Here is a 19,022-nt window from a genome sequence, read left to right as displayed (position 1 = left end):
GGAGAGAGGGAGAGAAACATCAATGTATGGTTGCTTTTTGTGTGTCCCCTGCTGGGAACTGGCCTGCAGGGAACCAGCCTGCAACCCAGGCATGTGCCCTGACTGGGAATCGAACCGCAATTGTCTGGTTCGCAGGCCCCCGCTCAATCCACTGAGCTACACCAGCCAGGGCAGCAAGTGTTTTTTTTTTTAAAGAAAATTAGTGATCCCACTCCTCATAAAGAAACATGACTGATAGTAAGAGTTAACAACTCTTAAACAGAGTTGTTTAAAACCTGCAAAACATAGTGAATGCTGTACAATAATTTAAAATATAAAACAAAGCCATTATATTAAGACCACAAATTTATAATGAAATGGCAAATTCTGTGAAGTATTTGCCACCAATCAGGAATTCTAATAAAGTGTAGGCCCAATGTTACAACTTGGGATAATCTAATGATTAGGAATTCTTACTTTTTTAATATTCAACACAAAAAATCTGCAACCTTTATCTGCACAAAGGATACAGCTATTTCATCAGTTATAGCTATGACATCCATAGTACAAATTTTGGAGGAACAATGAAAATAAACAAAAAAAAAGTGCTCACTCTTAACTACAAGGATATGGAGTCCAATTTTCTTACCAAGCTGATCATGGACAAGTTCAAGTCCAAGATTACTGACAGAACTTCTGTGGTGTAGTGCTTGTGCTTATTCCTCCTTTACTTCTTGCAGTTTGTCATAAAGGGCTGAACTGACATGTCTGTATGGTTCAGGGAAAATGAACCATTCAAATAACATGAATCTCCTGGACCACCAGGATGGCAAGGTGGGTTTAGTGAGATGGGAGCGACATAGACTTTTTAAATACCCTAAAGCCTTTTGCTGGTCCAGGATATGGTGGTGGCGGTGAAACATTGTGTTTTCTGGTTAGTGCCATCGCCTGTTCATAAGAAGGTAATCCTGTGTCCTCCACTGAAGGCGGTGATGGAGACAAGGCAGCCTCCTCAGGTCTTCTGAAAATGATGGAGGGAGTCTGCCTGCCCCTTGAGGAACTAAACAGAGAGACAGCAGTTAGGTCTAGAGAAGGCAGCACTAGTAGGTTAAGATGGCAATATTTAAAAATCCAGCCCTGGCTGGTGTAGCTCAGTGGATTGAGCGCGGGCCTGTGAACCAAAGGATTGTGGTTTGATTCCTGGTCAGGGCACATGCCTGGGTTGCAGGCCAGGTCCCTAGTGGAGGCCATGTGAGAAGCAACCATACATTGATATTTCCCTCTCTCCTTCCCTTCCCCTCTAAAGATAAATAAATAAAATAAATTAAAAATCCAGTTGAATGTTTTTATAAAAGTTGAACTCGATTTACTAATATAACCATTTTCTAAGTTTCTAAGAGCAGGAAGAGTCTTGCTATAGGGGATAGATCAAGAGCTTTCAAGTCAGACATGAATATGAAACCGGATCCTGTCCTTTCTTAACTATGTGACCAAAGGCAAGTCACCTAACTCAGTTTGCTCCTCTGTAAACTGGAGATAATAATAGCTACTTCTATAATAAGAACTCAAAAACATGCTACTTCCCCCTTTCTCTCACTCCTGGATGAAAACTTTCTCAAAATATGCTTTGAAACCAAAAACCCAGGCTGTGTTGAAAGGCAGCACAACACCAAGCCAAGGAAACTGATGCCACAGATGATCACGACAGCTGATGTCTGTCCCTTTCTCTGGTCCTCCTCTCCTGCCCCATGGCCTGGTGGGCAAATCCCTCCTAAAAAGTCTTCCATCACATCACTCCTCTCTGCAAAAGTAACCAGCAGCCTTCTTTCCACTGACTTGAGTTCCAAAAACTGGGCCTCCTTTTCCGGCCTCATCTTATTTTTTTATAGCTCTCTGCTCTTGCTAAGGTAGCCTCTTTAACACTCCCCAGTAAGTGCAATAAATTCTGTCCCATCTCTGCTTCCACTGGAATGGTTTCCTTTCTCAGATTTTTTCCCTACTCCATTGATTGGAGCCCAAAAATTATTTTTTAAAGATTTTATTTATTTATTTTTAGAGAGAAGGGAAGGAAGGCAGAAAGAGAGGGAGAGAAACATCCATGTGTGGTTGCCTCTCATACCTCCCCAACTGGGACCCTGGCCTGCAACCTAGGCAGGTGCCCTGACTGGAAATCGAACTGGCTACCCTTTGGTTCACGGATCAGCGCTCAATCCACTGAGCCACACCAGCCAGGCTCCAACAATTTTTTTTTTTAACATTGCCTAGTTCTAGTTCCACCATTTTCACAAACTTTGTCGGCTACACCAGCCAATGAAAATTGAAATGCAACATGGGTCTGATGTTTTGAACCTATGTTTTTCCCTGCTCACTTGCAAACTACTTGCAAAGGATAGTTTAAACATTAGTATATTGATCAGTTTAAACTGTGAAGCTGGCTGTCTATGATATATGCATGCATGAATTTACTTCCTATAGTTATGGCTAACAAGATAAGTAAAATTCATAGGTAATCCCCATCCTCTAGTCAATATTTACAATTTACAAAATTCTGTAAACTTTTACAAAGGCAGTCAATTTGCACCTTGAAACACCCCTTCCTTTGGAGGTAATAATGAGGTCGAAAGTTGGAGGGAAGGAGAGAAGAAAGGGAAAAGATCTGTGTAAACCTAGGAAATGGATAATCAGCCCTTCAGTAGTTGAGAGGTGACTGAAAGCATTACAAGTTTACTTAGAGGGCTCAACGCAGACGAGTCCTCCTCTGTCAGAAAGCTGGAGTGTTTTCATGGTAGGCTAGTCACTTGCCCCATTCATTAGCTTGTGGCGAAAAGTTCTGTTTGTTTGCTTATAAGGAATAGGAGAGAAAGATCTTTTATTTGAACAAATAAATTTTTCTATGTCGACTTTCAAACTTCAGCTATAGAAACAATGCAATAATTGCATCAAAGCCATTAAATATTTACATAGCTATTTCTTACACACAACTTAAATGACTGAAATCAGAAAGTATGCACCAATAACATCTCAAATAAATGGACATCATAGTACACCTATTTTACTTCATAAAATAAGGAAACTAAGAAATGAAAAGATGTTGTTTCCCATTTCTTGGTATATTTTTACAGAGGAATGAAACAGTTTTCTGACAATGATTTTATTTTTCGCTTTTATTTCTCAAATATTTCCTCACCCTTCCTCCATTTCCAGACTTGAAAAATACAGAAAGAAAACAAGTAACTCAAATGTACTTTAGTATTTGAAAGTTAATCCCAACATAGGAAAATATTTGGTGGTCCTAGTTCGAAGCATCTCCTAAAACTCAAAGGGTTGCTGTGAAGATCAAACGGAGATAAAAGATGTAAAAATGATCTGTAAGCTGTACAGCAGTATACTATAGTAACATTAAGTATAACTCATCTTTTTTAAAAAAAGATTTCATTTATTTATTTCTTACTGAGGGCAGGGGAGAAAGAAAGGGAGAGAAACATCAATGTGTGGTTGCCTCTCGCGCCCCCTACTGGGGACCTGGCCTGCAACCTAGGCATGCGCCCTGACTGGGAGTCAGAGCAGCCACCCTTCAGTTGGCTGGGAGCACTCAGTCCACGGAGTCACACCAGCCAGGACGAGCCTTCTGTTCTTTCATCTCACTCAGATCTTGCCTACTCTCATGGTTTCAGCTATTATCCTCCAACAGATGAATCCTAATTCTATATCTGTTGCCCTAAACTCTTACCTTAAAACAGTAAAGAAAAAAAATTTATTGTGGCAAATTATATGTAATTTGAAATTTGCTATTTAATCATTTTTCCATGTGGAGCTCAGTGGTATTAATTATACTCACAATGTTGTGGGACCATCACAATTATCTATACCCATAACCTTTTCACCACCTGGTCGCGTCATGCATTTTTTCCACTTAATTTGAAAGTGTGAATAGGGGAATATGAGCACCAATTTTGAACAGCCTGTTTAGCATCTGGTGCCTTTTTTGAGTAACATTATTCTACACTTACTCATCTGTATTTACTGAAAAGATAATATAGAGAACATAGAAGAGAGTAACTTCTTATTCCTATAAGTATATTGAAGTTCTACTATGCAAACAATTATAGTTTTATGTTTATAAAGATTTATTAAGCTATTATCCTCAATGGTCATTGTTACTTTTTTTTACATTGTGTTTTCTTTCTTAAAAGATTTTATTTATTTATTTTTAGAGAAGGGAAGGGAGGAAGAAAGAAACAGAGAGGAACCTCAGTGTGTGGTTGCCTCTTGCATGGCCCCTACTGGCCCGCAACCCAGGCATGTGTCCTAAACTCAGAATGGAACCTGCGACCTTTTGGTTCACAGGCTGCCATTCAGTCCATTGAACCACACCAGCCAGGCATAATCATTTTATTTTATTAATTTTTATTTAATTTAAAGTATCAGTAAAAGTGATTGAATTTAAGAGCTGATTAATATTTGGATAGCCACATGGCTAGATCTGATACTGCTGTGACTCAGAATAGACTATGGGACTTTTTCCCTCTGGAAATAATGTGGGGACACTGCTCTCTGCCTGCTGCCCAAGAAGGAAATACGGAGGCCCTGGCTAAGTGCTTGGTTGGTTGGAGTGTTGCCCCAGTACAACGAGGGGGTTTTGATCTCCGGTCAGGGCCCATACAAGAGGCAACCGATAAACGCATAAGGAAGTGGAACAACAAATGAATGTTTCTCTCTCTCCGCCCCCCCCTTTTCTCACAGTTTTAATCCACTTAAAAGATAACAGTACAGAATGTGTAATAGTGAGTTAATTATTTTCACTTGGTACTTACCCTGGATGTTGTTGTCTGCTACACTTAGTGATAAAAAGATGGTAACCAAGTATTCCTAGAATAACCAAAAATACTCCAGCAGCAATTAGTCCAGTCAGAAGGCCCATAACGTCAACTTTCTTACTGTTACCACCTTAAGAAAAATCATTAAAATAACATAAATATAACAACTGAAAAGCACCACCTGTGATTTCAATAACTTTAACCCTGAGTCTAAGCACAGTATTAAGCACTGAATAATTAATACTGATTTATTTTATTTTATTTATTTTTTATCCTCACCCAAGGAAATTGTTTTCATTTGCTTTTTTCTTCTTCTTTTTTTAAAGACAGAGAGAGGAAGGGAGAGTGGAAGAGAGACACATTGATGTGAGAGAGAAGCATCCACTAGCTGCCTCCACACGCACCCAGACCAGGGATCCGGCTGGACCCAGAATCTTACATGTGCAGACACAGGGTTGTACACGCTGTACCAGGGATGGAACCTGCAACTTAGGCATGTGCCCCAATTGCGAATTGAACCTGCAACCTTTCAGCTGTGAGATAACATGTCAACCAACTCAGCCATATAGGCCAGGGCTTATTTTATTTTATTTTTAAAATGTATTTGTTTATTCCAGAAACAGACAGACAGACAGACAGAGAAACACTGGTCAGCTACTTCCAGCACATGCCCTGGGGACCAAACCCAGAACCCAGGCATGTGCCCTGAGCAGAATAGCATGGCAACCTGTTGGTGCACAGAACAAAGCTCCAACCAACTGAGCCATGTCAGCTGGGCTTGTTATTGATTAATTAAAAAGTCTTTATGCTAGACATATGATCTAAAGAATTTTTAAATGACACTTCCTAAAATCCCTATTTATGGTTTTATTTTTTAAAAATGTATATTTGCAATTTTTTATTTTAAAGATTTTATTTATTTATCTTTAGAGGGGAAGGGAAAAGAGAGGTAGAGAAATATCAATGTATGGTTGCCTCTCATGTGTCCCCTGCTGGGAACTGGTCTGCAACCAAGGCATGTGCCCTGACTGGGAATCAAACTGCAATCCTCTGGTTCACAGGCCCATGCTCAATCCACTTAGCTACACCAGCCAGAGCGGTTTCATTTCTTTTAAATAGGTCATATTAAATGGAGAATGGAGAATAAGTAGAGAGTTCCTGCCTAGATGGAGGCATAGGTAGAAACCTTTCACTTCCTTGCACAACCAAAAAGAGGATAACAACCAATCTAAAATCAATAAATAACCAGAAGTGCCAGGAAATCAAACCGCATGGAACTCCAACAACCAAGGAATTAAAGAAACAGTCAACCAGAACAACCAGTCTGGTGAGACAGGCAGACAGACAGAACCTGGGACAAGCCTGTGGACCATGAGGGCAAGGCAGCTGACCATGCGGGCGGGGCTGGCTGTAGTGAGGAGGCGACTGTGAGGGTGGGGCTGATTAAATGGGAAACCGAGACTCAGTGTGGACTACAGCAGGGGTTGCTGCAGTGGGAAAAGCTCCCAGTCTCATACGAGGGTTTGCTGGAAAATGGGGCTAGAGCCCAGCAGGTGAGCTGCACTGTTCCCTCTTTGGCTCCTCCCCCACAGGCAGCTCGCCAGGGCACCAAGGAGGGTTGCCCTGCTCTGCTGAATACCTAAGTCCCCAACCCCTTATACCTTAACAGGTGCCCTGAGACAAAGAAATAGGGCTCAAAAAAAGGAACAGAGCAAAACTTCATTAAGAGAGCTAAGCAATGAGGAGACAGCCAACCTATCCGATGGAGAATTTAAAGCCCTGGTTATCAAAATGCTCACAGAAATGGTTGAATAGGGTTGCAAAATAGAGGAAAAAGTGAAGGCTATGAAAAGTGAAATAAAGGAAAATGTACAGGGAGCCAACAGTGAAGGGAAGGAAACCGGGACTCAAATCGATGGTTTGGAACAGAAGGAAGAAATAACCATTCAACCAGAACAAAAGAAACAAGAATTCAAAAAATGAGGAGAGGCTTAGGAACCTCTGGGACAATGTTAAATGTTCCAACATCCAAATCATAGGGGTGCCAGAAGGAGAAGAGGAAGAGCAAGAAATTGAAAACTTATTGGAAAACATAATGAAGGAGGGCTTCCCCAGACTCATGAAGGGAACAGACTTCCAGGAAGTCCAGGAGGCTCAGAGAGTCCCAAAGAACTTGGACCTAAGGAAGCACACAATGAGGCACATCATCATTACATTACCCAAATTAAAGATAAGGAGAGAACCTCAAAAGCAGCAAGAGAAAAGGAGACAGTTATGTACAAAGGAGTGCCCATAAGACAGCTTATTTCTCAAAGAAACCTTACAGGCAAGAAGGGGCTGGAAAGAAGTATTTGAAGTCATGAAAGGTAAGGACCTACATCCAAGATTACTCTATCCAGCAAAGCTATCATTTAGAATGGAAGAGCAGAAAAGTGCTTCTTGGATAAGGTCAAGTTATAGGAGTTCATCATCACCAATCCCTTATTATATGAAATGTTAAAGGGACTTATCTAAGGACTTGAAGAAGATAAAAAACTATGAACAGTAAAATGACAACAAATTCACAACTATCAAGAAATGAACCTAAAAAAAGAAAAACAATGAAAACAAAAACTAAGTAAACAAGTAGAACAAGAACAGAATCAGAGAAATGGACATCACATGGAAGGTTTTCGGTGTGGAGCAGGAGGGGAGGAATGAAGGAAAAGGCATAGGGAAGAAGAAGCATAATTGGTAGGCATAAAGTAGACAGGGAGAGGTCGAAAATGGTATGGGAAACAGAGGACTCAAAGAACTTATATGTACGACCCGTGGACATGAAGTAAGGGGGGTGATGGTGGAGGGTTGAGAGGTGCAGGATGGGGGGGGTAAAGGGAGAAAAATTGGGAAAACCGTTAATAGTATAAGCAATAAAATATACTTTAAAAAAGACTAAGTAGAATAAACACAAACTCTGTTCCACTAGATAACACTTTGATATTAACTACTAAGATAAATGTATTGATTGAGCAACTCTGGTGGATATATGAAATACAGTCTCCCTGTAAGCTGGGACCTTACCTAGGTGAAATAAAATAATAGCAAAAAAACTCACCTAAAAGTCAGCTAGAGATGATCAATATAGATAAAAGACAGGATCTAGAAGTCACTTCATTCTAGCTAACAATCTTAACTTACCCAGTAGCATACATATTCCATTAACTTGTAATGGACTTACAAAGACAAAAAAATTACAATAGCTTACTACTTGAAACCAAAGGAGCACTACTTATATTCTGTGCAAGTCTTGACTTAGCTGAGCTGTTTAAAGCATTTTTAAGCCTATTATCTCATTCCTCCAGTATCTCACCAAACTTGATTTTCAGTGTACAAATACATGAATGTGACCTTCTCCATCTTAGATAGCCCAGTGTGTAATTGAGAAATCTTCCTTGGATTTACAAGTATGTTGAGCAACAACCAAACTCAAACAATGAAACTGAAATGTATTATAAAAGAGAGGGTGTGGGAAAAACATTATTTAATCAATTCTCATCTTACCTGATTTTGTGGTTGGTTGTTTAATCGAATATTCCTGCCAAAATGCCATCTAAGAGACAAGCAGATTTTAGAAGTTTATTTAATTTCTTTATTATCATTTCATTTGCTCCCAATGACCTAAACTAGAGGTGGTAAATTTTTGCATGTGCCACAGGTAGGATACCAGTTATTCAAGTTAAAGGGTATGACTCACTCTAAGTAAAGCACTGCCATGCACCACTATTTCTCCCAACTCTGGAATCGGTCTGGGTTGGAGGACCAATTCCAGTGTATCTTCTCTACTACTGTACCCTGCTATTCTCCACTCAACTGCCCTGAGCTCCCGTTAAGGCCTCAGGGGGAACTTGGCATTGGAGAGTCTGTGAAGTACCAAAGATGGAAGCTGAGGCAGGAAACTCGTTTTTGAAAAGGAGTCTGAATTTCTCTATGCTAGGTGGGCCCTCAGTTTGCTAGCTTGTATTGAAAGGTATTTATGGATTTGGCTGTTCAGTGTTACTTGAGAATGGAAGTGGATTTTAAGGAGCCATGATACAATTATAAAGTGGGTTTGCGAAAAACAGAATAAATCTCCACAGTCAGCCTTACAAAATGTAGACTCTGTTTTCCTTCTCTACTACAGGTGGCAGATATTAGCATGGAGCCTGGGCGCCATTTAGGGAGAAAAAAAGAAAAAGAACTAAGTTCCATTAATACCTGCATTTGAAGGCTACCTAGAGAGGTTCTTATTGACCAAAGAATAAAATAAAATAGAACTGTTGAGGAAGGGAAAAAGGAGCTGGGGCTATTTAATCTGCCAAAGTAAAGAATTTGGGTTGCTTAACATTCTTCAAGAATATGCTAGATTATAACAAGGACAGTGCTATCCCTGTTTTGTCCTTTTCAAGATTAACAGATAGCATTTAATTATATTTTAAGGGAGAACTTCTCCCTTAAATTACAGACATACCAAACAATACACTTCTGAGTGCAAGGACTATATGTTTTGTATCCCCAGTCTCCAGGAGAGCCTTTGGCACACAGTAGATTGTCAATACTTGAAATGAAAGTACAGTAATGAAACAGGATAGGTCACTGACAGAAAAAATTGCTCTGAGTTTTGAATGATTAAAGTCTGTGCCAGAGAACTAACTCAAATTATATCCTGAAGTTTAATTAACTCTGCTTCATGATTGTTTTTTTAATATAATAAACATTAAACACACAAAATTACAGCACAAATGATAATTTGCTAATTATTATGAGTCCAGTTAATTAAGTACAAAGCCAAGTTTAAATCTAAAGCTAATCAGCATTTTAAGGAAGTAGAAAGAGATAACATGTATAGAATACTGATTTCATTTAAAGCAGAAAAACGCTAATAAATGAAAGTGCCATTTTCTTAAGAACTAGTTAATAAATTTCCAGACAATTAACATCATCACCCAAATTACCGTTTTATCTTCATCCACAAAAATCTCTTTGGCTTCCTCATAATTACACAGTTCTTCGTAGCACTCTCTTTCTAGGTCGCCGGAAGTGAAGAGCTCGAAATCAAATCTATTAGATAGCAGGTGTCTACGTATGAAAGAGTTTGCTTCTTGTTTTGATGTAAAGACTAAGAAAGAAATAGACAGATTTCAAACACTAATACGAATAAGGGAGAAAATTCCTGTCTAAATTGTGGAAAGAGTGAATAGTTCCCTTGATATGGTTAAATTGCACCAAACTTTCTTGTATGGTTTTCAAATCTGATAAAAAGAAATATCAGTAAAAACAATTTCTGCTAAATAGGAAATACAAATACTAGCATAACTCCAGAAAATTCTCGAGTTGATTATGTCTAAAAGTATGAGCATAAATAAAAATTATTTAAATATTACTTTTCCCTCCAGAAGATTATATTTTCAGTAAATGACAGGTCAGACTATTCTATTGTTAGGGGGTTGGTTTCCTATTTTCTGGACTGAGTGAAATTAGTCTGATGTATGGACAGTATTGGAACAAGTATTAGAAGACAGAAATTCTTGCTTTTAACTTGGCTCAGGCTATCAGCTGTGTATCCTGGGATAAGTCACTTATATCTCTGGGCTTTCATTTCTTCACTTATACAATTAGGACATGAACTAAATAATCACTAAAATCTATGTATGCTTTCAAATGATTAATAAATTTTTTAAAATTATGAATTTTTTGAATGACATTGGTTAATATGTAGAGTTTATACTAAAACTTATACGATTTAAATTTTCTATTAATAAAATTGTACATTAATTGTAAAATTAATTAAAAGATATTAAGGACCCTCCCAAAGGAATAGCTCCTCCGACTCGTCCCTTAAATATGTACCTACCATGTTTTGCAAGACCACCTCTATATTTTCTGGGAAAGTAAATGGTAACCAAGACAGAGTTACACAGAGGTTAACACAAAACAAGGATGTCCCACCACGGCAGCATTTCCAAAGCCCACAAACTTTAAACTTATTCTGGTGTCATATAAACAAAGCTTGACTTCCGCCAGGATGGAGGAGTAGGTGGAAGCACTGCACCTTCTTACACAACCAAGTTTAAAAACAACAAAGTTTTAGCAACAAAAACGCAGCCAAATCACAGAAAATAGAACTACACGGAAGTCTGACAACAACGAACTCTTCAGACAAACAGGTAAGAGGGGCAGAGCCAGCAGCAGAGCAGGGTCGGGCAGAAAAGATCCACCAGACTGACCTGGGCATGCGACCCAGGTGCACCAGCAGCCGTGGGCGGATCCCAGGTGTGGAGTAGCGGGCAGACCCACTGAGGGTGCAAGGCGGTGGACTCACTGAGGGCTGATTGAGGTCACACACTCTCGCACAGATAAACCAGTGAAAGAGCCAGCAGTGAGACGCAAAGGCTCCAGTGGAGGGAAGCGGCAGAGGGGACCGCCATTGTCCCTCTGTGACCCCACCCCCACATACAGCGTCACAAACCAGCAACCTGGGTGGCCCTGCCCTGGTGAACACCTCCTCGTATGTAACAGGCACAAACAGATAAGAACATGGCTCAAGAACAACTCAGAGCCCCAGAGCTGATAAATCTAAGCCATGGAAAAATAGCCAGACTTTCAGGTGCTTAGTTCAAAACACTGGTGATCAGGATGCTCACAGAACTGGTTGATTTTTGTCACAAATTAGAGGAACATATGAAGGCTAAGCTAATTGAAATGGAGGGAAATACACAGGAAACCAATAGTAATGGAAAGGAAACTGGAACTCAAATCAAAGGAGTGGACCAGAAGGAAGGAAAAAATGACCAAACAGGAAAATATGAAGAAACAAGAATTCAAAAAAATGAGGAGAGACATAGGAACCTTCGGGACATCTTTAAATGTTCCAACATCCGAATTACAGGGGTACCAGAAGGGGAAGAGAAAGAGCAAGTGGAAAACTCATTTGAACAAATAATAAAGGAGAACTTCCCCAATCTGGCAAAGGAAATAGACTTCCAGGAAATCCAGGAAGCTCAGAGAGTCCCAAAGAAGGTGGACCCAAGGAGGAACACACCAAAGCACATCATAAGTACATTAGCCAAGATTAAAATGAAGGAGAGAATCCTAGAAGCAGCAAGAGATAAGGGGACAGTCACCTACAAAGGAGTTCCCATCAGACTGTCAGCGGATTTCTCAAAAGAGACCTTACAGGCAAGAAGGGGCTGGAAAGAAGTATTCCAAGTCATGAAATCCAAAGACCTACATCCAAGATTGCTCTATCCAGCAAAGCTTTCGTTTAGAATGGAAGGGCAGATAAAGTGCTTCTCAGATAAGGTCAAATTCAAGGAGTTCATCTTCACCAAGTCCTTATTATATGAAATGTTAAAGGGACTTATCTAAGAAAAAGAAGATAAAAAAAGATGAACAGTGAAAGGACAGCAAACTCACAGTTATTAAGAACCACACCTAAAACAAAAGCAAACTAAGAGGACAGCTAGATCAGGAGTGAACAGGAGAAATGAAGATCTCAAGGAGGGTTAGCAACAGGGGATTGGGAGAAGGAGAAGGGGGGAGAAGGTACAGAAAATAAGTACCATAGATGGTAGGTAGAAAATAGATAGGGGGGAGGGCAAGAATAGTATGGGAAATATAGAATCTAAAGACCTTGAGACACGTGGTCATAAACTAAAGGGGGGGAGTGGTGGGGGAGGGGTGTGCAGGGTAGAGGGGAATGAAGGGGGGAAATAGAATAACTGCAATGGCATAATTAATAAAATATATTTTAAAAAACAAAGCTTAAGTTATCTTGCTACATACAGATCACAATACTGAGACTGGAATTCAAAAACTCACTGAAAATTGAAAAGTGTTGGTATTTCTCACTGCTCACTAATATTAAAGAGAGAATACTTTAAAGTGGGCAACTGAAAGACAAGAGAGAGGGCATGGCTGGAAGATGAGTAACTGATTTGTGAGTGACCCCACGCAGGCCATTTACTCTTAGCCCCTGTTGAAGACAGTCCACCTTCCTCACCTTTCAATCAATCCCCTTTCCAAATAGGTCTGAATCTTAGCTGTTTTGTGCAATACAGTAGCCACGAGCCTCAGTAGCTACGGAGGTTACTGAGCACTTCAAATGTGGCTAAGTCTGAATTGAGATGTGCTGGAAGTGTCACATATGCACAGGGTTTCAAAACCAGTTACAAAAGACTGTGAGACATCTTCACATTTTATATTGCTTATATTTAGAAATGATATTTTGGATATAGTGGGTTAAAGTAAAAACATTACTAAATTTAATTTCACCTCTTTCTTTTTTCCTTTTTTTAATGTGGCTATTGGAAAATTATAAATTATTTCTGTGTTTCACATATTTGTATTGGCCAGCAGTAGTCTAATGTATTCATTTTAATGTCACGAATAACATACATGGACCATTTGAACCAGTGGGAAGTTAAAGTGGGATCACTGGTGACAGTTGTTTTAAGAAATACTCCAAAAGGCAGACCTGTGTGATGAAATATTTGTTCTTTCTTCTTCCTTGTCTGCCTTTAAAAAAATTTATTTATTTTGAGAGAGGGGGTAAGGGAGAGAGAAAGAAAGGGAGGGAAACATTGATTGGTTGCTTTTCTTACCTGCCCAACTGGGGGCAGAACTGGGACCCAGACATGTGACCTAACCAGGAATCCATCCAGTGACATTTCGCGTTGCGATCTACCCAACCAACTGAGCCACACTGGTCAGGGCTCCCTTGTCTTCTTAAGGATTTTATGTTTTCACCAAATGGCGAAAGAATGAACATTTTCCCAAGTCTCTGTCATCTCTCATTAGGATTCTTGCAATGGCCCTGTAAGGGGTCTCCTTGTTATCCACCCTCTACAACTGCTAATTAAAAACGGAATGTTAAAACACACTGTCTTCCCACGTGCCTGGTTCTCCCCTGACTTCATTCATACTTGCTGTTACCTCTGAGTAGAACTTTCTTCTTTCAGTTTGTTCACTTCCCTCCTTCAGGATTTTGTTCAATGTTCCCTTGAACCCCACCCCCACCCCCACCTATCCATCTCCGGTCCCCCCAGTCCCTATTATATTCTGTTTTTCTCCATAGCACTTATCACTGCCTAGTGTTCTATTATTTAACTTATTCGTTACCATTCTGTTTCCCTCACTAGAAGGAAAGTTTCATTAAAGCAGGGATGTTGGTGCCTGACATATAAGAGGTGTTCAAAAAAGTACTTACTACATGAATGAATGAAGTCAGCTTTCCTATTGTGTAAAGAATTCTTGGACCAGAATTCTATCAGTTGAAGCAATTCATAGGTATAGTCTGGTGTTACTTGGCTTGGTACAGGTTTAAAATACTAAACCAGTGATGCAGTAATTTATCGCCTGCCTACCTATATTTATTACATGAAATCTAATTTCAGAAAGGAAAACTAGAAATCTGTTTCTGTATTGCTACTTCTGACATTTGCCCAAATCTTTACATTTTATTGGCTAAAAAAGCAGTGCCGTATTTCTCATTGTGGGTCTTCTATTCGAGTAGGCTATCTGAGTTATAAAAATACCCCATCCTCCAAATGGCACTCAGTAAAGCTACTTTCAACTGGCAAGGAATACAAAAGAGAGAGGCATAAATATTAGTATTGTTCCTGAAGTGATATTAATGCCAGTAAACACCCTCACCCCTGTATTAAAAATGCCTTCCAGAGGCTGTTGTTTGCCATTTCCTTGAGTGTGAAAGTTCCAGGTTGGTCAGTGGTTGACCTTGGACCTTCAGTGCCTTACCAAACTTTTCCCTCCCTCCCTTACAATCTTAGGAGAAACACTGTGCTTTGTTATTTGGGTTCTAAGTAACCCTGAAAATGTTTACGACTGAAAGAACTAAACTTCTTGCCTATGGAGCATCCTGAACTTCCGTTAAAGATCCTATTTTCTCTCTGGTCTTTGTACTTTTGCATCTGCCCCCCAGATTCTCTACTCTTCCCTATTTCTCTTGTCATGGACCATAGGCTCTCTGTGCGTTCTACCATTTCAGACTCACCAGCCCAAATATTTCATTCTCTTCCTCGCTCCTGTTTCCCCATGTCGTCTAAATAAATTCCTTTTAGATCAGTAGCCTTTATCAGAATTTCATTGGAGGTCTCTTATTTTCCAAGTTACCTTTCATATCTCCATTTATTATATCCTGTTTGCAGACAGAGAGCCTTGGCTTCTGTGCCACACAACTCTCCTAAGACAGAGTTACTGGTACTCACTGTTTTCTCTGCTCTCTGGGTCTCTTACAGTTTATGGAGATTTTCTGTTTACACCCTGCCTCCCTGATCAGGGCAAGGGTAACAGTATTTCATCTCTACATTTCCTGTACCTGGAGCAGAGTGCGTCTGTAAATAAAGTGGTTACTAACCGAACAAGTCAGATTTTTAAATACAGAGGATTGCTCTTTTACATTTCCCACAGATGTCAACCCCCCGGCCTTTTGCATTCAAGGATGATCTCTAAATTCCCTCCAGAATGTGTGATGTTCCTGAGTGTCTTTTTGTCTGTATGGTGTGGATGAATACATTCACAAGTACTCTAGGCATCAGTGTTCGGTCCCACTGAGAATAGGCCATCAACCTTATACCTGAGTGGACTTACATACATGGTACAACTTGGGAGGTTTCGGGAAGGATCTCCTTCCAAAATCTTTTTCTCGCCGGCTAGCTCGTCCAATAGCCTAGAAGTCTGCCATCAGGGTTTGATTGCTTTGGATTAAGGTAATTGCCTTATCTTAAAATACACACACACTCCTAAGAAGGTTTAACACACTAAGCTATATTAATGATTAATAAGTCATCCAGGAGTATTAGTGTAACAGATCCTTCTTACCTGAAAATGAGCTGAGAGTAGAATCTGATGAGAAGGGATAAGGGACCGGAATGTGTGGGGAAGTATATTCAAAGTACTAGTAACTGGGTAGGGAAGCACAACGCCATGGAGAAGGATGCTGAGAGACCAAGCCTTCTTCTTTTCTTTTCTACATTAGGCTCTTAAAAGATGGGCAGGAATCAGTTCGTTTATGACCTGGACCCCACAAGGTGTGGAATTCTAGGTTAGCAAGCCCCAAACTTCATTTCACAACCATTGAACTATATCCAGAGATTTGGAAATGAAGAAGGACCTCAGAAATCATTCACTCCTCACTCGCACTGTTTTACAGATAAAGAAATCCCAGCAGAAAGGCCTCAAGTTACTTGCCCAGGGTCTCAACAAGTCCAGACTAGATCTTGGCTTCTCTCTCCCTCTTCCCAGGAAGAACAAGTAATTATGCTAATTATAATTACCACCTAGCAACATCTTAAAAAATGGCACTCACTGATTTTAGAAACTGAAATTTAGAAACTCCATTCAAGTTAACCACAAACCAAGTCTTAAATATATATATTGAGTCAAAAGTAACTCAGATGTAAATTTGTATAAATTGCACTTAACCAATAAGCCTCAGGTTAAACTAAAGAACATTTTAATGCTCCTATTATTGACGAGGGCATGTAAGTTCAAATATTATGCTTCCTAGGATGAGATCGGTAACACGCGGCTTGGGAATCCAGGACGGTTTCCTGGGAAAGGGAAGCGGTGCTTACCTTCTTCCCCCGCGCGCCCAGACACCTCTGGACTTCTCGTGCAATGAGGGAACGCGAAGGGAGCTATGGGCAGTAGACTAAGTAGAATCATAAGTGCAAGCATAGTCCAGCAACGATCAAACAAACTAAAACAAAAAAAGAAAAACAGAGAAACTCGTCAAAAAAGACCCTGGCTCAGTACTTTGAGTTTCTGTAGGAACTGACTCACGGACCTGTTGTGCTCAAAGCCACCGGACAACTGTGCCCCGCTCGCAGTTTCGGTCACCCGGATCGGATCCACGCCCTGAAAGCGGCCCCAAGAGTGCCTGGGGACAAATGCCTCGCCGCAGGACTCTGCAAGAGGGCTGAGCTGGCACCCCTCACCGCCAGTGACCCTCTGCCTCGCGTTCAAATCGACCTGACTTGGGGAGGTAGCCTCCGAGAGTAACCCATTCCCCACCAGGGCCAAGCCTCCCGCCGCGCACCTGCAGGTCCGAGCACATGTTTCCCCATGGAAACGTGTGCCTCCCTGGCCCGTGCCTCGTCCTAGGGTAGTGCCTGTGGCCGCAGGAATCTCCACCTTGGCGCCGCCCAAATATCCGAGATGCTCTGGACCTTGCTCTCAGCAGGGCTGGAGGGCGGTCCCTGCACTCGGGCCAAGGAAGCGCCTGGGGTTCGCGGAGGGGCGCCCGGGCCGCAGAGACAGGCGCGACCCGACTTCCAGCCTGAATCCCGGGAGGCCGCCGAGCCGATAGTGGGAAAGGGAGGCAGCAGCTACCTGGGGAAGTAACTGCCAGTGCTCCTCCTCCCGGGGCCCGCCTACCTGCAGCGGGAAGGCAGTTGGCAGGCGCCTCCTGGGAGCTCCTCTTCGCTCTCGCGGACGCGGAATCTTCTGCCCTGAGCCCTGGGCCAGCCTGGCCTTCAGCCTGCAGATCTGGCCCCGCCTTGGCGCGCGGGTGGCTGATTAGATTTGTTTTACACCAGGCTTTTTCTGGGAATTCAGGGAGGCATTTTCAGTTCTCAGCCCTCAGACCTGGGCCCTTGGACTGCCCTGGGCTTTTCATTCTGGGTTCTGCTAGGCTAGGGGTCCGTGGCTACCTTGAGGCAACAGTCCTCAAAAGACGATCGGAGAGAATGAGAACAAAATATGCATCAGAGAAAATTCACTTTATTAATAATATGAAATAGAAATGACGTTAAAATTATTTGGCGACATGGGTTCTCAAATTGTGGCCCACCAGATCTGGGACGTCTCAAGATCTTTTCAATGGATCTCTGAGATCAAAACAATTTCCATTATGATAATAAGACATGATTTGCCTTTTGATTTTAATTTGTATTTATATAATTAAACCTAATTTTATTTTGCAAAAATCAACAAATACATGTTCGGATATGGTTTATCTTCAAACCGCAAGTTTGTTTTTGCTTTTAAAGCAAATATGCAAATTAATTTGGCATGCCAAACATCTTTCCAACTCTTTTTAGAAAAAAATTTTTTCATAATACAAAGGTCCAAATTGTCAAAAAACTATTTACATTTTTACCCTCCAGTATTGCTAACATTAATATTTATTGGAGGAGAGAAAAACCGCAATGCTGGTCTTTGGCATTCATATTTGATACAGCAGTATAATTTAAAACTTGTAATTGTTTTTAAGATAAACACTTTGAAGGAAATTTAATAAACCTTTTTTTTTTTTTTTTTGGTTTTCCAAAGGAGCCACTATATCAAAGCATTTAACTGGAGCTTTGAATTCCTGCGGGTAGATTATTTCTTCGAGCCTATTTATTAGCTTTTCTTCCTGTAGCTCAATACATGCTCCCTCCCCCACTGAGTGAAAGAACAGAAAAAAAGCACTTTTCTTCCCACTGGGCTTATCCTCCAGCATCATGCAAAGCAAGACAACATCACAAGTTACAACATCTGAATTTACTTTGATTATATTTTGTTTCTTATACCTAAAATTATTTTGTGTCATAACACTTAATGGGTTATTATCTAAAATCAACATTGTTGATTTTAAATTGTTATAAAGCCAGACTTGGAGACATTTGAAATAATTCATGAACCGTGTCTGAAAGGAGATGATTGAGTCCAGCCCATTCTTCTGTACCTGCAGACAAAGAATTTGAGGTATCAGTAGTTTAGTAAAAAAAAACCATTAACTTTAGGGGCCTTATACAATTATTCACATCTTTATGTTGTAAATAAGGATATGATACATTTGACAGTAGCTTATGAACAAAAATTTAAAAGATTTATGTATTTATTTTTAGAGAGAGGGAAGGGAGGGAGAAAGAGAGGGAAAGAAACATCCATGTGTGAGAAATACATAAATCAGCTGCCTCTCACACGCCCCCACCCAGGGACCCAGCCTGCAATCCAGGCATGTGCACTGACTGGGAATCTAACTGGCAACCTTTCAGTTCCCAGGCCTGCACCCAATCTACTGAGCTGCACCAGCCAGGGCAAATTTTAAAAAATATATCCTTTACCATAGAATAGGTATGAAGGGAGAATTTTAAATATGATTCTGGTAGGTCTCTTATGAGCCTACGTTCCAGGAAAATTTTATATGAAATTTCCCCATTTAAAGAAATATCTAAAGTCATAGATTTAAGTTGAGAAAATACG

General features: G+C 40.5%; 2 protein-coding genes across 4 annotated transcripts in view; one reads left to right on the top strand and one right to left on the bottom strand.

Annotated features, from left to right (window-relative positions):
- CCDC73 (coiled-coil domain containing 73) overlaps positions 1 to 19,022 on the top strand; it is a 310,502-nt gene that overhangs the window by 143,479 nt on the left and 148,001 nt on the right. The gene's annotated exons all lie outside the window — the stretch shown is intronic.
- On the bottom strand, positions 178 to 17,267 carry PRRG4 (proline rich and Gla domain 4). Of its 3 annotated transcripts, none has more exons than XM_037128297.2 (6): positions 17,208 to 17,267; positions 16,406 to 16,530; positions 9,767 to 9,930; positions 8,337 to 8,385; positions 4,794 to 4,926; positions 178 to 1,039 (listed from the first exon to the last, which is right to left on the bottom strand). In XM_037128297.2, the coding sequence occupies exons 2-6, from the start codon at positions 16,506 to 16,508 to the stop codon at positions 820 to 822; spliced, it is 669 nt and encodes a 222-aa protein (XP_036984192.2). In that variant the 5' UTR covers positions 16,509 to 16,530; positions 17,208 to 17,267; the 3' UTR covers positions 178 to 819. The 3 variants fall into 3 exon arrangements, with proteins under 3 accessions (XP_036984192.2, XP_036984191.2, XP_036984193.2); XM_037128296.2 differs by lacking the exon at positions 17,208 to 17,267 and adding an exon at positions 16,870 to 17,140; XM_037128298.2 differs by lacking the exon at positions 17,208 to 17,267 and adding an exon at positions 16,618 to 16,763.

Source organism: Artibeus jamaicensis, unplaced genomic scaffold, assembly GCF_021234435.1.
Source record: "Artibeus jamaicensis isolate MK-2021 breed Jamaican fruit bat unplaced genomic scaffold, CSHL_Jam_final contig_797, whole genome shotgun sequence".
Lineage (NCBI taxonomy): Eukaryota > Metazoa > Chordata > Mammalia > Chiroptera > Phyllostomidae > Artibeus > Artibeus jamaicensis.
Note: the sequence above shows the minus strand (reverse complement) of the source record. Positions and strands in the feature narration are given on the sequence as shown.

What these genes read in the sequence shown, in the direction of transcription:
- PRRG4 (XM_037128297.2), bottom strand. Translation starts at nt 16,508, where the DNA reads ATGCTTGCACTTATGATTCTACTTAGTCTACTGCCCATAGCTCCCTTC. An exon ending in TTGTGGATGAAGATAAAACG is followed by an intron (nt 8,386 to 9,766) that starts GTAATTTGGGTG and finishes CTTGTCTCTTAG; the next exon opens with ATGGCATTTTGGCAGGAATA. An exon ending in ACAACCAACCACAAAATCAG is followed by an intron (nt 4,927 to 8,336) that starts GTAAGATGAGAA and finishes ATTTTTCTTAAG; the next exon opens with GTGGTAACAGTAAGAAAGTT.